The following is a 16925-nucleotide window of genomic DNA, read 5'->3' as shown; positions in this document are numbered from 1 at the left end:
CAAAAATTTCTACCTGACGATCCAGAAAATGCTTTCACTCCTGACAGAACATCATCACTGACACTATCACTATCACTGTGTGTACAGGTAGAAAGTCGTTTTGCCTAAGAAACTCATAAAGATGACACAACCTTGAGATTAGGTAGACCAATGCCTTAGAAGGAAACATACATATACGTTCAACATGCATATGGTGGAAATGTATTCTAATAGTAGTAGATTCCAAGACAATCTTCCTTAGAGCTTTCTTTAGGGATGAGATTCAGAAAGGCAGACTAAAAGGAGAGATATCAGAAGAAGGCCAATCAAAAGAAAATAAAGAGAGACAGCACTAACAAAATACAGTCAGGTATTCCAACATAACAAAAAAGACACAAGCAAAAATAATCCCGTATTGACTTTTTTACTGACATCACTAGAATTCCCAAACTACTGAGAACTAGTAGGTTCAGCGCATCACCTGACATTTTCTCCTTGTTATGACATTAGTTTTCTGCAATAACATATTGACACGAGGTCAGTTTCTCCAACCTGCTGCTCTGGAAACTATTTCTGATCAAAACTTCAAACTATTAAAAATACAGCTGTCTCGGGATTCCATTCCAGAGACAGGGCCTGACAGTGGCTTCCAGCTGTTGCTGCCAGATTTTTGTCTCAGTATTCATCCAGAAGAGTTATTCAAAGACTTGAGGAAAACCTCAAGTACTCCCACAAGAAGCATGTAAGAACGACAACACTTTTCCTCACACTTGACTCCTAGGTTTTGACGATTATGGAAAAACGCTGGGCAAGTATACTCACCAGGCTAGACCATTTTCCCTTGACCCTACCTGGGTAGGTGTTGCATTTACAAAAAGTTAGATAGGACCTTGGTGGATATGTTATTTTTCCACATTTGGACACCGAAAGCACCAACCACGTAAATAAAAGGCCTTACAACTCACAAATTGTTCTTTTGAAAAGGTTACCACCAGAGAACTTTTAAAAGTTAAATCCAACTTTCTTGGTAGTAATTTGATAAAATACTCCTGCTTGAAATTTTTAAAAATTTTCTCAACATCACTTCCTCTAATTCCTCGCCTACTTTTTCCCTAGCACTCCTCAGTCTTCTTTACTAACTGCCATTCTTCCATCCATTCTCTCTAAATTGGTATTCCCAGGGTTTGTTCACTGGCCTTCGCATTCTCCATGTTCTCCATCATGGACAAGCTCAATCTTTATCCAAGCTATGACTCTGCCTAATAATTCTCAGCAGATTATTTCAAATCTGCACCTCCAATCTTGAAGGTCTATCTCCAGCTGGAAACTCCTATTATTCAATTATCCAATGACTGAGAATATCCTACATGGATATTCCATCAAAGTCAACATATACAGAAAACTACTGGTCTTCCTCATTCCTGCTGCTCTCCTCTGTTCATCTGATAAAGTCCTACTCATTCTTCATGTCCAATTTAAATGCTGGCGCACAACCTGGAAACCTCTGAATCTTCTGAGAGTTCTCTCTCACCCCCTAACTTTTTATATTCAGGAATCACAAACTCATATTAACTGTACTGTTTCTGTCTCTGCTTTATGTTTCGCCTGCTACTGCCCTAGTCAAACATGAGTTCTTAACTGATGATTTTCACAGGGAAAAAAAAGCCACCAAATATTATTGTTATTTCTTAAACGAATAAAAAATTTTCAGCAAAACAAATGAGAAAGACACAAGGCCCAGAAAAAAAAAATTAATGGAATAAACTGAACCCCCTGACGTTTTCAATCTACACAGCTGAAAGTTTCACAATGGACTAATACCAGGCTAAGAAAACAAGAGCTTCCTTTGCCTCCCAGTCTCTTTATGTGGTTTCCTATAACCTATCCTCCATATGAGGGTTCAGCAAACTACAGCCACAGGCCAAATCCAACCTGCCATCTGGTTCTGTAAGTAATGTTTTATTGGGGCCTAGTCCCATGTCTTCACTTACATATTGCTACGGCTGCTTTCACACTACAAGGGCAGAGCTGAGAGACCACATCACCTAAAATATTCACTGGCTCTTTAGGAAAAAGGCTTGGTGATCTGTATTTTATGCCATAACCAGAGTGTCCTAACTCAAATCTAATCTTCTTAGTCTTCTGCTTCAAATTCTCCAAAATCCCTGCATCAAATACTGCTGCCTCCCTCCCTAAGAGCCATTCCATATTCTTCATTCTTGCTAGAGAATCACAACTTTATTTGGACATTACTGTCTCCATACACAAAGAAGGTGGCCTCACCCTGGCTTCAAAAAGAGAAAGGATTATTCTAAGCTAATCACAGTACCTGATTTCCCAGGGACCAGTTTAGGAGTGAGTATGTGATGTAACCTAGTCTTTAAAATGCTAGAGGAAGTCTACTGCAAGACTCTTCCTAGTGAAAAGAAACACCTAAAGAAAAGCAGTCCTTCCCACCCACTGGATGTTGCCATGTGAGAATATGATACCTGGAGCAGTTGCTAATTAGCCACCCCGGAAAGGAGAAATAAAAACACCACCAGCTCCAAAACTGAACAAGAGACGACGGGGATCCTGATGACATCACCAAACCATCAAAACATTTCTGGTTCCTACTGTTTTCGTCACTGTTAGAAGTCACCTATTATTTGCCGCTAAAAGCATTCTACCGAAGAAACTTCCCAAGGCCCATCGGGTAAGATCTACTCCTTTCTATAGCACTAACAAACTTCCATAAGCTTGTCTTACCTAGGTATTCACCTCATTCCCAACCATTCCCATAGCACACGTTTTCTACCAGCAAAACCCAACTGCTCATAAATCCTGCTAAGTTCACTCGTACACCTTCGCCTCTGCACTGCTGTGTACTCCGCCAAACACGTAATCGTGACACTTTACAAACATTGTCAAACATACAAATGTTGGTCCTGCCAAACATTGTCATTCTGCCTCTCTACCTGGCAAACTGAACTACTCACCCTGCATGCTTACCGTAGATTCTACCCAGTCTTTGAAAACTCTGATTCCTCACCATGAACTTACGGTAACTGGAACAAATGCCAATACAAAGTTAACAATGGTAATTATAAGCTCCACGAGACTCTGGCACCTAGTAAGCACTAAAGAGAGTAAATAATACAAATGACAGGGATAACAACAAACTCCTCGGGTGCAGAGACTGGTTTTTGAATGTTTGTATTCTACAACGGGATAACACTTAGTAGCTAAAAGGCACTTAAGAGTGACTTGTGAAGTGAACAAATGGACGTGAATAAAAATGATTCCTTTGAAAATTATTTTTAAAAACCACAGAAACTTTTCTGTTTCAAAAACCGCAGGGACAGCTCTCTTCTGTTATGAGCACCTTCGTGGTCCAAACGCTGTCTGCTCGATCTTTGCCTTTCCTGTAACTTCCAAAACTGACTTACAGAAGGTCTTTGGTAACAGTCTACCAAGTTAAAGCTTTCTTCCTACTTTTCAGATTGTACAGTGCACTAGGTGCCACAACTAGGGAGCAACAGTAGCATTTGTGTGTGTGTGTGTGTGTGTGTGTGTGTGTGTGTGATTGTGAAACATCTTTGTGCTTTTATTATAATTCCTGGAGCCCAAGTTGCCCTACTTGAATACTTATGAAGATAAAATTTTGACTAATGGCAACGGAGTATCTGATTCTAACAAAATTACAGTGTCATGACAATTCTCCAAGAAACAGAAGAAAACATTGTTCTAATGAAGTCAACATATCTCATTCTGGATTTGTTGTTGTTGTTGTTGTTTTTAAATGTTTATTTATTTTGAGAGAGACAGAGCATGCATGTACGGGGGGGGGGGGGGGCAGAGAGAGAAGGAAAAGGGAAAATGCCACACAGGCTCTGAGCTGTCAGCAAAGAGCCCGACAGAGAAGTCTGACACAGGACTCCAACTCACCAACTGTGAGATGATGATGACCTGAGCTGAAATCAAGAGTTGGACACCTAACCGGCGCAGCCACCCAAGCACCCCTCTCTTTCTGTTTTGATTTATGAGGAGTGAAGTTGATAATGGTGAGACCTTGTTGATACAGTATGTGAAATAACCTATGCCTCTCCACAGGGCATTGCTTTTCTTCGGTACTACTGGCAGCCATCTGTAAAAAACAATCTCGTTGGCATTGCTGCACACTAGCTAAGTTTTGCAGTTCTTATGATTTGCCATGTGTTTATGGTACCAGGAAAGTACTGTAGAATTCCCAGTTTTAGGGCTGGTTCATTTTTTAATGAGACAAATCACTAGGTAACAATATTTACTAAATATAATCCATTTGTAAACATTTTATAAAAGATCCATTTTTATAGCAAGTGCAATTTGTTATAATATGTTTATGGAGGAAACATAAAACATACTAACTTAAAAATCTTTTTTCCTCTGGGCACCTGGATGGCTCAGTTGGTGAAGCATCTGACCTTGGCTCAGGTCGTGATCTCGCAGCTCACGAGTTCGAGCCGCACATTGGTCTCTCTGCTGTCAGTGGTGGAGCCTGCTTTGGATCCTCTGTCTACCTCCCTCTGCCCCACTCCTGCTCTCTCTCTGTCTCTCTGTCTCTCTCTGTCTCTGTCTCTCTGTCTCTCTCTCTCTCTCTCAAAATTAAATACACAGTTAACAAAGCATTTTCGTATTTACTACACAAAGATGTCACATGGTATTTTAGGGGTCATGACTAAAATAATGAATTTCTTCTCAGATAATACTGCCTCATATTTTCAATTACCTACAGTTAACTTCTTAAATCATTCTGAACATTAGACTCTAAAGAAAGAAATTAAGAAAGAAAATAAATACACATGCAATTTACACATTGGTGTTCTTTTCTTCATTGTTCTTTCATTATCAAAACACCCTTACTCTGACTTTACCTATGTTAGGACCACCAAGAGCAATTCACTATGTAAAGTCTTACCTGGGTTGCTATTTTGCAAAGAATTTTTAAGCATGATTTCTTCTTTATGGTGGCAAATTATTTCGTAACTGCTATGTATAAAAAAGGGTGATAAATAATATTACTATTTTAATGCTGACATGAAAAACATTTACCAAATACATCAAATTCTTAGAGTATTTCAAATAATATCAGAGCAAATACCAAAACTTGAATTACCCCATATACTTCAAATTTGTACATTCTAGAAGCTTTTCATTAAGTCTGTACTTAAAGAAGAAAAAAACAGGAAGATGAGCCAGTCATGAATTGAGGGCATTCTAGCTTAGTAAATTAGAACTAGCTTGCCCGGGGCACCTGGGTAGGTAAGCGCCCAACTTTAGCTCAGGTCACGATCTCACGGTTTATGCCTTTGAGCCCCACGTTGGGCTCTGTGCTGATAGCGCGGAGCCTGGAGCCAGCTTTGGATTCTGTGTCTCCCTCTCTCTCTGCAACCACCCCCCACCCCAGCTCGTACTCCATCTCCCTCTATCAAAAGTAAATACACATCAAATAGTAATGAGAATAATTAGAATTCGCTTGCCAGAATGGAAAGTGTTTGGAACTCAGAAGTCCTAGCTCTATAACCTATAGCTATTTGTTCTTGGAGAAGCCACTTCTCTTTGGCTCAAAATCTCCCTCTATAAAGCAAGGGAAATTACTGCCTTAGTTTACAAGGTTGATAAGAGGATTTAATGAGATATTATACCCAAAACATGGCCTGTCAGGCCATGGCCTCTTAGGTGATGCTCTTTACTCTGGGAAGGGCAAGATGAGACCTTCCATGACCTCAGAAAAGATGCTCCACAGGATTTAAAGCGGTGGTCCAGGGGCACCTGGGTGGCTCAGTCTGTTGGGCATCCAACTCTTGATCTCAGCTTGGGTCTTGATCTCAGGCTCGTGAGTTCGAGCCCCATGGTGGACTCCACGCTGGGCATGGAGCCTACTTAAAAAAAAAAGGCAGGTGTACAGATCTACTAACAAAGGAGAAAGGGAAGTCCGATCTCTTCCTGCAGCATCATTTGAACCTCTCTGACAGCTTAGAATGGTCCCAACTAACATCTTCTGGCCAAAAAAAGACAAACAAGATCCTCAAAGGGTAACTCATAAGGAAAGTCTAGGCTAAGGTATGGGTTCCACGTAAGGTCTTTGAGCGTGGAGGGACAGGGGTGTATGGCAAAAGCCAGGAGGCCCAGCTGCCCCAACAGGGTGCTGGTGCTTTGGGATAGCTGCTGAGCATATGTGCATGTGCAGTGAACAAAAGAAACTTTGTAACTTTGAAATCTAAGTGTGGATCACCATGAAGACTGAAAAATCTGGATCAGCCAGGGAATCCTGGGAGCAAAGGTCAATCACGACCAGACTGCAGCACCAGTTTCAACAGCAATGCCGCAGAAACAGAATCAAACAAAACTGTAGAATGATCAGATGCCCTTTTGTCCCCTCCAAATGACTTGTGAAAGAGGACTGTCTCTTTGGCCTTACGGTGCTCCTTAGGTTCTTGGAAAATTCAAGGGACAGAGTACAGGAGATAGCCCTCAAAGGAAAGTATAGGGTCTTCTACAAAACTGAACGTTTCAAGACCCAGGTTACTAGTTAGAGAACACAGAGATGTAACATTATTTGTGCCCCATGCAGAGGGGTTATACCTGAAATGAAATGCATAATCCTGGAGGATAAAGGTCTCAAAAGTCCTGAGATAAAGAATCCTGCACACATTCCTACTTCCAACTAGTCTAGTCCTTTGCTTGATTTCTGGCTCATGTTGTGGACTAGCCGACTGCCATTCCAAAACTGCCTGACCAAACTACGAAATCCCATCTGTTACATACGAAGATAACAGTTAAATTATTTTAAACCTCAGTTTAGTAATAACTAGCATTGTAATACAAACACTTACAGATTAAAACCCTTAATATAAGCATATTCATCTGCAGCCCATCCATATACATCTTGAGGAAAAGGGTCAATACCTTGCTGAAGAAGAAGCCTGACTACATTTGTTGAGTCATAATTTACAGCAAGCACGAAGGCTGTTCTAAAATAACAGAGATAACTCCACTCTTAGGAATCTAGAGTTGTTTAAACAGCTAATTTGATACACTCTATCAGGTTAACATCTTGCCTCTCTGTTCAGAATCGACCATTTACATGTTTCAGTGTTCATCTTTGTAAATGATCTCCAAGGCTAAAATGAAGGGACAAAAAGGAAGCTTCTTGTCCCACTTGGGTGATGTATTATAGAGCTGCTAATTTAAAGTCCTTTGATAAACAAGAAACTATGCTGAGGTCACTTATCCGAATAGGTAAAGATTTTAAAAACGAATTCCCCATGTCTTCCTTAATCTGATACAGTGCACTTCAAAGCCATCTAGAGGTCACGTAAGTATAGAAACTATCTGCAGGCTTAAAATGATAATATTTTAATGCGAATGCTAACAAAATAGGCATAATTATAGTTAACAATGCTGATAAGCGTATGGTAGGCACTAAGTTAAATGCTATGTATATAAAATGTTATTTACGCACAACCACCCTTGAAGGATATATTATCATCATCCTTTTCATATCAGGAAACATATCTAGTGATGATACGTAACTCTCCCAAGGTCACAACACCTAGCCAGTAGGAAAGCTATGAATCAACCTAGTCTTGTGTGAATCTAAAGCACATCTCTTCCTTCTTTATCACCCACCTATAACTTATCCTCATTAAAGGAAAAGTCTATTCAGTTAAAGTTATCTTTCATCTTTCTACTCCTACCAATTAAAAATAAAATCAAAAATACATATACTGGACATGAAAAAGGGTAAAACCTGATGAGACCTGGTAATAGCAATTAATCATCACTTAGAGATCACCTAACGACATCAGTATTCCTCAAAAAAGAAAAAAAAAGCAATTTAAAGAAAAGCGTCATCCAAAAGACAAAACAACTCCTATTTATATTTAATACGCATCTTTTTTCAAACATTTATTTGCTTTTGAGAGACAGAGCTCAAGCAAGGGAGAGGGAGAGAGAGAGAGGGATACACAGAATCCAAAGCAGCTCCAGGCTCCGAGCCGTCAGCTCAGAGCCCGACGTGGGGCTCGAACCCACGAACCATGACACCATGACCACAGCCAAAGTCATAGACTTAACCAACTGAGCCACCCAGGCACCCCAACATACATCTTTGAAGGAAAAATCTATATGAAGTAGAAGTTCTTTTTGTTTTAAGTTTATTTACGATTTATTTTGAGAAAGAGAGAGAGTGCACGCGAGAATGTGGGCAAGGGGCAGAGACAGAGAGAGAGATAGAGAGACAGAGAGACAGAGAGAGAGACTGAGAATCTGAAGCAGGCTCTGCACTGTCAGCACAGAGCCTGATGTGGGGTTCAACCCACGAACCATGAGATGATCACCTGAGCCAAAGTTGGATGTTTACCTAACTGAGCCACCCAGGTGCCTCTATGAAGTAGAAGTTTAAAACAATACCATAAAAGGGTTAAGAAGGCCAATATTGTGTCATAAAGTAAATTAAGAGCTGAGAGTCCACCCTTTGTAAAACTAATATGAAATCCCTTTAGTTAACACAAAATCATGTGGCAGAAAAAACAAACACACAAACAGAAAAACCCACTGCAGGAGCAACTGGGGGACTCAGTTGGTTGAGCATCAGACTCCTGACCTCAGCTCGGGTCTTGATCTCAGAGTCATGAGTTCAGGCCCAGCGTTGGACTCCAGGCCGAGCATGGAACCTGCTTAAAAATAAACACTGCAAATGACACGAGTCAACATCATCAAGGAATATGAATTCTGCTATACCCTGTTCTTCATGTGGCCCAGTCAGAATAATTGCTTTCTGTCTAACTGGTGATGTGTTGACAGTTTTCACTATATAATTATAAATTAATCTTCTTCTTCTGAAGTTAATCTTCCTGACTTGAGTAATTATTACCACTCTAGAACCATACTAAGGTTTAAAAGAAAACTACTGCACCTTTTTGATTTATCCTCTGCATGTATATTTGCTGCCTTTTCTACTAAAACTTCCACTATTTGCTGTTTGTTTTCATTTACAGCAACTAGAAGTGGTGTGAAGTTATCCTGTAAAAGAGCAAAAACAATTTAGAATTTACAAAATTACACCTTTCCATACGGAATTTTAAAACATACAAAAGATCCTCTAAACTTAAACATATAATACAAAAAGTAAATAAAAAATGGCCTCTTCCTTCCCACCCCTGTGCTTTCACCCGCTGCTGCTCCTCTTTAAAATAGCCCTCCTCCACTGGGGCACCTGGGTGGCTCAGTTGGTTAGGTGACCAACTGCAGCTCAGGTCATGATCTCAGGGTTTGTGAGTTTGATCCCTGCATTGTGCTCTATGCTGACCACGCACAGCCTGTAGCATGTTCCAGATTCTGTGTCTCCCCCGCCCCCGCTCTCTCTCTCTCTCTCTCTCTCTCTCTCTCTCTCTCAAAAAGAAATACACATTAAAAATTGTTTTTAATAAAATAGCCCTCCTCCACCTTCTTCAACAGATTATATGCAGTCATTCTCCCAAACTCACTTCAAACACTGACTGGTTCCAAGATCGTTGCTTCTATCACAGTACTTATGATGGTATACTGTAGTTATTGTTCCCTGTCTAAACCAAGAGCTTCTTGAGAGCAGGGGCTATTTCTTATCTCTATATCTCCAAACTCCAAAACACAGCAGTAAATGCTTTAAGTACTTTTACTGAACTAATAACCTAAATGATGATCTTTGGAGTTGTGTTTCTTAAATTATCTTCCAAAGAATACATACTTTGCCAGAAGGTAAGTACTATGTCCCAATGGAAAGATTTCATGATCACCTATGTTTGAGAAATATTATAAAACTGCATTGTATGTCTGGCATTACAGAAATCCATTTAAATCTGCCCAATCCCCATTTGACAATCCTTTTTGTGGCAAACATTCACATTTGAGGAATCAGAGTTTCAGGGATATAGTTTGGAGGGCTTTCCGATAAAGGTGAAGCTTTTCCCCAAGTTATACAAACTTGCTTGTCTTCTGTCAGCGGTATCAGGATCCACTGACATCCGAGATGTCAACGTAAGGCATTCCTGCTCCAAATGGGTCACTAAGGAGATGGGCTCAGAACTCCAAGAGATAAGCTTCAAATGAACTTTGATTCCTTAACATTAAGTAGCCCCTGGGCTTTCTCCTATTATAAAATGCTAAAGTTTTATCTTAACTGTTAGGAAGCTCAATATGAAATTTTATTCTCAATTATAATAATCCTGGGGCCCTAACGCATATCTACTTCTAAAAAAAAACTGTTTGTATCCTAGCGGTATTCCAGTTTCCACTGGAATAGCTACTTACTTTATATTTTAGGCAAAATATAAATCGGAAATAAAAATATAATGGCTTATCAATAAAAATTCAAACACTGGTTTCTACAGATCATTTTTAGCATAATGAAAGTGACTACATTATTTGCATTTTTAGGGAACAATGATGAGGAGAAAGAGAATATTGCCTGCAATAGGCATAACCTATTCAACTGTAACCATGATTAATGTAATACGGTTTGCAAATATTCCAATAGGAATACGATTATTCAAATTTTGTTTCTGTTAATGTTTGTTTATTTTTGACAGAGAGAGAGAGACAGAGCATGAGCGGGCAAGGGGCAGAGAGAGAGGGAGACACAGAATCCAAAGCAGGCTACAGGCTCTGAGCTGTCAGCACAGAGCCCCACACGGGGCTCGAACTCACAGACCACGAGATCATGACCTGAGCCGAAGTCGGACGCTCAACCGACTGAGCCACCCAGGCGCCCCAGGAATACGATGATTTACAGTACACAGAAGTAAAAAGTGTCTTGTTTTCAAACTGACTTATGGGGCACCTGGGTGGCTCAGTCAGTTAAAAGGCCGACTTTGGCTCAGGTCATGATGTCATGGTTTGTGAGTTCAAGACCTGCATTGGGCTCTATGCTGACAGCTCAGCCTGGAGCCTGCTTGGGATTCTGTGTCTCCCTTTCTCTCTGCCCCTCCCCCACTCATGCACGTGCTCTCTCTCCTTCAAAAATCAATAAACATTAAAAAAATAAATACAATCCAAAAACAACTTAGAAAGTCTAACTTGGAAAATTCAATCCTATTCCGAAGACATTAACATAAAATACAAAATATATATTAGAAATCAATATGGATTGCCTTGAAAACCTTGAAATCTTTATCAAAATAGACCATAAAACAGAGGCGCCTGGGTAGCTCAGGCGCCTGGTAGCTTAGATATATACATATACATGTATATGTATATGTATATAAATATACATACATATACATGTATATGTATATATGTACATATATATGTATATATGTATATACGTATATATATGTATATGTGTGTGTATATGTATATGTATATGTAGATAGATAGATAGATCATAAAACAGTAATTGCAAACGCAATGCTTATGGAGGCAAAGTAGGTGACTCGAGTAAGTGAAGAACCTAAGTGGGGACAGTAGCAAACTGGAGACACACACGCCTCATATAAAAAGGCAGCCACTGGAATGCATACCAAACAGTAGTATGGGCTCAAAGTACCAGGTATAATTCTATAAGAAAAGTCTGAAATCCAGATTTCTGCATGAGTGCCATAATTTGTAACGTTGACTCAATTTATGGAGGAAACTAAACACATCCAGGGGCCAAATTTAGTCAATAGCCCACGGGTATTTTGGTTATGCATAAAGTAAATATTTGTATGTAAATCTTTCCTGAAGTATCAGTATCACGTTTTACCAAACACTTAGGCCCCAACATGTAATAAAAATTGCTATTCAGACTCATAAGAGGGGAGCCTGGGTGGCTTAGTCAATTGAGCATCTGACGCTTGACTTCAGGTCAGGTCATGATCCCAGGATTGTGGGCCTGAGTCCTGCATCAGGCTTGGCACTGAGCTTGGAGCCTGCCTGAGGTTCTCCCTCTCTCCCTCTGCCCCTCTCCCCCACTCACACTCTCTCTGTCTAAAAGAATCACAACAAAAAGACTCGCAACACCCACTTTAAGATTTTTTCCAACGCTTATTAAAACTGCAATCTATCTGTGTTTAATTCTCCCAGACTGTTAAATAGACAAATTAGTTCACAACTATGCTGAAACTAAATTATTGAAACAATTCCCAACTCTATTGTCACTAACTACATTTCCATGTTTAAAACTACCATTTGGATTATGCCAGGGCTATATGAACTTAACAGACATCATAAGACAGTCTGTCACATAACTTCACCTAAAAAAAGGATTCAAGATTTTCTCCTATTGCAGTCATGAAAACACTGCTTGTAATAACCAAATGGCTATGAATATGAGAGAGAGAGAGAGAGAGAGAGAGAGAGCAAGTGTGAGCGAGTGGGGGAGGGGCAGGGAGAGAGACTCATGTGTCTCTGCACCATCAGTGCAGAGCCCAATGTGGGGCTCAAACTCACAAACCATGAGATCACAACCTGAGTGGAAGTCGGATGTTTAATCAACCGAACAACCCGGGTACCCCTCCCTTCAGTAGTTAGCTTTTTTTTTTTCTTTTTTAAATGTCCACTTATTTGTGAAAGAGAGAGAAAGAGCATGAGCAGGGGAGGGGCAAAAAGAGAGGGAGACTACAGAATATGAAGCAGGCTCCAGGCTCTGTCTAAGCTGTCAGCACAGAGCCCAACACGGGGCTAGAACTTGTGAACCGTGAGATGATGACCTGAGCCTGAAGTCAGACGCTTAACCGACTGAGCCACCCACACACTCCAGTAGTTCTTAACCAAGAGTTGTAGCACAGTCTCAAAAAAAAATATTTCTAAATATCCATGTCTATGTATACATGTTACGAGATTTACTCAAACTCTTCAGGGGAGAGTTTAGGCTTGTAAAAAAAAAAAAAATGCAACTTCCCCAGGGCACTGGGATTCACCACCACGATTCTAGGTGAGAGCTGGTGCAGCAGCCAATCACATCAGTCTCATCTATGTGGCCAACTCCCTCTATCATTTGAAGATTTAGCCAAAAGAATGACTTATCAAAACTGCCTTTAATTTCCCTGAGCAGAGGTAGAACAGGGACTAAATGTAAAGACAAAATGCAACTTGATTTCATTACTTTTAAACTTCTTACTTCCCACCAAGATATTCTAGATTTCAGAACAGAGTTTAGACTCTTATCTAAGTGGCTGTTTCTGCCAGAATAGGATTATATGACAGTTAATTATTTGTTCTTTCCTCTCCTTGCCCACTTCATCAACCACCTGCTCACTGCCAATCTGATTTCCTCTGAGTCCTCTTACACTTGGTCTCTAGGCAGGTTTACAACTCACTCTTTCCCTAAGTAACAATTATTCCCCTCGAAAATTGAAGACTCCTTGACTAAACATATAAACTGAAGGGAAAAAAAATAATAAAACAAACAGCCTCTTCTTGTTATTTTCTCTCACTTGCCAAATTTCCAAATTGGCCCACTTAGTTCTTACTGCTCCCTCCTTTCCCCTTTTTCCTCTTAAGCCTTGGCCAATAAAAGATAAATCCCATTTTTATAAATCACTTTTTTATCAAATGTGAACTTGTCAACAGCAGCAATATTTTTTATTGTAAAATGCATTTGTTTTCTTTGAGTTTTAAGACAAAGCCTAGGGCAAATTTTGCTTTCCTGTGTTGTTTTTCACTAATAAAAAAAAATTGGATGGGAAAAAATATTTGAAAACAAAATAAGTTTTACCTTTAGCAAATATATTGTTTTCATAAATATTTGCCATAAACACATAAAACAAAGCAGTATTCTCTAATGTTTCTTTAGAAGTATCCTTATTTAAAATGAAATCTTAGGGGTGCCTAGGTGGCTCAGTTGGTAGAGCATCCAACTTTGACTCAGGTCTTGATCTCATGGCTCATGAGTTCATGACCTGCATTGGGCTCTGTGCTGACAGCTGGGAGCCTGCAGCCTGCTTCTGATTCTGTGTCTCCCTCTCTCTCTCTGCCCCTCTCCCACTCTTGTTCTGTCTCTGTCTCTCTCTCTCTCAAAAACAAATAAAAAATAATAAGAAGAAAGAAAGAACAAAAGAAAGAATGAAAGAAAGAAGTAGAGAGAGGGCGGGGCAAAGGCTCCAAGACAAAGGTGTGTGAGGGAAACCAGATTAGATATGCAGGAGGACACACTCCCCAATTTAGTACTATGGCAGAAAGCTGCTTTCACAGGAAGGAAGGACCAAATTAGGTAGACAGGTAAATAGGGCTATAGGCTGTAGGCTGCAGGGTGAAGATGCCCAGAGGGGAGCTAATTAGCAAAAGAAAGGTGCCTTGTGGATCCTGAGGTAGCATCCCTCTTCTCCCCTAGACTAGCTAAGATAAACAGAGAAGCTGCCTCAGGTCTGCTGTTAACAACCATCTGCCAGGCGCCAGGATTTTGTTTTATATTGACCCAAACCCCCAACACCCTGTATCTTCAAACCCCCTTTCCCTCATGCCCATGAGTTCATGTTCACAGATTGGTTGTCTCTTTGTGCACGTCCATCACCATGTTTGGAAGCCTTCTGATCCTAATAAAAACAGAGCAAGGACCCTTAATCCGGGCTCCTGTGTTCTCGGGGACATTAGCTGTCTCTCCCATTGTAACCCTCCATCCCGCTGCTGTCTTGCTAGACAAGCAAGAACCCTAGACCCAGAGTCTACAGACACATACTGAAGCAATAAATAGACTGCTTTAGCTGGGAACATTTGTGTATATTCCTTCTCTTAGTTATTGCTTCTTTCCCATTTTATTGTTTATGGAAATGCAATTTATATTTAAGCCAATATGTTTTGTAAAAAACCTGGAGATTATTATGTTTTTTAAGCAGTTTCTTTATTGGTTATTCTGCTTCATGAGGTCACATGGTACTTACATAGCTAAGTTGGTTTCCCAGTTCATATACTACTTGGAAGACTGACACAGAAACTTTAAGGAAAACAAATCATAAGAATGTTTTCCTGAACTCCTATTTGTTAGATAGCAGAAATAATCTATTTCCAGACACAATTACTTATTTAGACAATTCCATTGTATGCACACTCTTGTTCTCTTGAGTGGAAAATCAGAATGGATCAGATAATTGCTAAAGAGAAAAAACAAGAGTAACAGCAAGGCGGACCTCTATCTCTTTTGGAGGTTGAACTTTCTCTCTTTCCAAAGACAGGAACTCTACTTGTGACATGCCTATCTCATTCTTAAACCTTTGCATATCTTGATGTAATTCTTCACTTAGATATACTTCAGATGCTGGAAAACGAGATGCTGAAGAAGAACTCACAATTTCTAATTCAGAATCAATACTTTTATAGTTATGAGTACTGGCATTATCTGTATATAATGGCTTCTGGAAAAAAGTCTTGTACTGGTTTGTTTTCTCGTAAGTGTTTGTGACAGCAGAAATATCATCCCTTTTTGTTTGAACCGTGCGTTTCATCACATCGCAGCAGGCAAGCCACAAATCAAAAAGGCTCTCTGAATCACTAGACTGAGGTCTAATTTACAATCGGTGGTGTTTGGGTCCATATTTTTTGCCATTTGCATGTCAAACTCTTGGCCTTCTTTCACTTTAAATGTAACTAGTGGGTTCCTTGCTTTTTTTATTTTCTATATCATTTTAAAAATCCTCATTGTTGTTAAAAAGATGCTCAATGTCTGGTTTGTTCTCATTTTCATAGTCTGATTACTTTCTTTCTTTCTCTTTTTTTAATATGAAATGTATTGTCAAATTGGTTTCCATACAACACCCAGGGTTCATCCCAACAGGTGCCCTCCTCGGTGCCCATCACCCACCCTTCCCTCCCTCCCATCCCCCATCAATCCTCAGTTGATTCTCAGTTTGTAAGAGTCTCTTATGGTTTGGCTCTCTCCCTCTCTAAGGTTGTTTTTGTTGTTTTTTTGTTTTTGTTTTCACTTCCCCTCCCTCATGGTCTTCTGTTAAGTTTCTCAGGAACCACAAAAGAGTGAAAACGTACGGTATCTGTCTTTCTCTGTATGGCTTATTTCACTTAGCATCACACTCTCCAGTTCCACCCACGTTGCTACAAAAGACCATATTTCATTCTTTCTCATGGCCAAGTAGTATTCCATTGTGTATATAAACCACAATTTCTTTATCCATTCATCGGGTGATGGACATTTAGACTCTTTCCATAATTTGGCGATTGTTGAAAGTGCTGCTATAGGGGCACCTGGGTGGCTCAGTCGGTTAAACGTCCGACTTCAGCTCAGGTCATGATCTCACAGTCTGTGGGTTCGAGCCCCACGTCAGGCTCTGTGCTGACAGCTCAGAGCCTGGAGCCTGCTTCGCATTCTGTGTCTCCCTCTCTCTCTGCCTCTCCCCTGCTCATGCTCTGTCTCTCTCTGTCTCAAAAATAAATAAAAACGTTAAAAAAAGAAAAGAAAAGAAAAAGAAAGTGCTGCTATAAACATGGGGTTACAAGTGCCCCTACGCATCAGCACTCCTGTGTCCCCTGGGCAAATTCCTAGCAGTGCTATTGCTGGGTCATAGGGTAGATCTATTTTTCATTTTTTGAGGAACCTCCACACTGTTTTCCAGAGTGGCTGCACCAGTTTGCATTCCCACCAACAGTGCAAGAGGGTTCTTGTTTCTCCACAATCCTCGCCAGCATCCATAGTCTCCCGATTTGTTCATTTAGCCACTCTTGACCGGTGTGAGGTGATAGCTCAGTGTGGTTTTGATTTATATGTCCCTGATGATTTGCTTTCATTTAAAGAAAGCTTAGAAGATGACTGGCAAGCATATTCTGGGGACCCAGAGTATGAATGAGAGAGAATGACATTTTCAAGACTAGGCTCTTTTTGTTCAGGAAATGCCTGAAATACTACCGAGGCAGACACTCCAAATGCATCTTCTTCCGTATTTGTCCAATTCGAAGGTATTTCCTTTCAGTTGGTTCCTTGTTAGAGTGACCCTGTGGTGGTTCTTCTTCAAGATGAGTAG

At 40.2% G+C, this 16925-nt stretch overlaps 2 protein-coding genes across 16 annotated transcripts in view; one reads left to right on the top strand and one right to left on the bottom strand.

Annotated features, from left to right (window-relative positions):
- The window catches only part of SGSM1 (small G protein signaling modulator 1), a 496957-nt gene that overhangs the window by 208996 nt on the left and 271036 nt on the right, over positions 1-16925 (top strand). The gene's annotated exons all lie outside the window — the stretch shown is intronic.
- LOC132676937 (ankyrin repeat domain-containing protein 26-like) overlaps positions 1-16925 on the bottom strand; it is a 149332-nt gene that overhangs the window by 93126 nt on the left and 39281 nt on the right. For 7 of the 8 annotated variants that reach the window (XM_081790744.1, XM_081790737.1, XM_081790739.1 and 4 more), the window contains 2 exons: positions 8918-9024; positions 4916-4986 (listed from right to left, as the gene is read on the bottom strand). In XM_081790744.1, the coding sequence (XP_081646870.1) occupies positions 4916-4986; positions 8918-9024 (178 nt within the window). The remainder of the gene's footprint in view (positions 1-4915; positions 4987-8917; positions 9025-16925) is intronic. The other variant, XM_081790740.1, reaches the window with a different exon arrangement.

Source organism: Panthera onca, chromosome D3 (genome assembly GCF_046562875.1).
Source record: "Panthera onca isolate mPanOnc1 chromosome D3, mPanOnc1 haplotype 2, whole genome shotgun sequence".
Taxonomy (NCBI): Eukaryota; Metazoa; Chordata; class Mammalia; order Carnivora; family Felidae; genus Panthera; species Panthera onca.
This window is presented reverse-complemented; position numbering and strand designations above follow the sequence as displayed.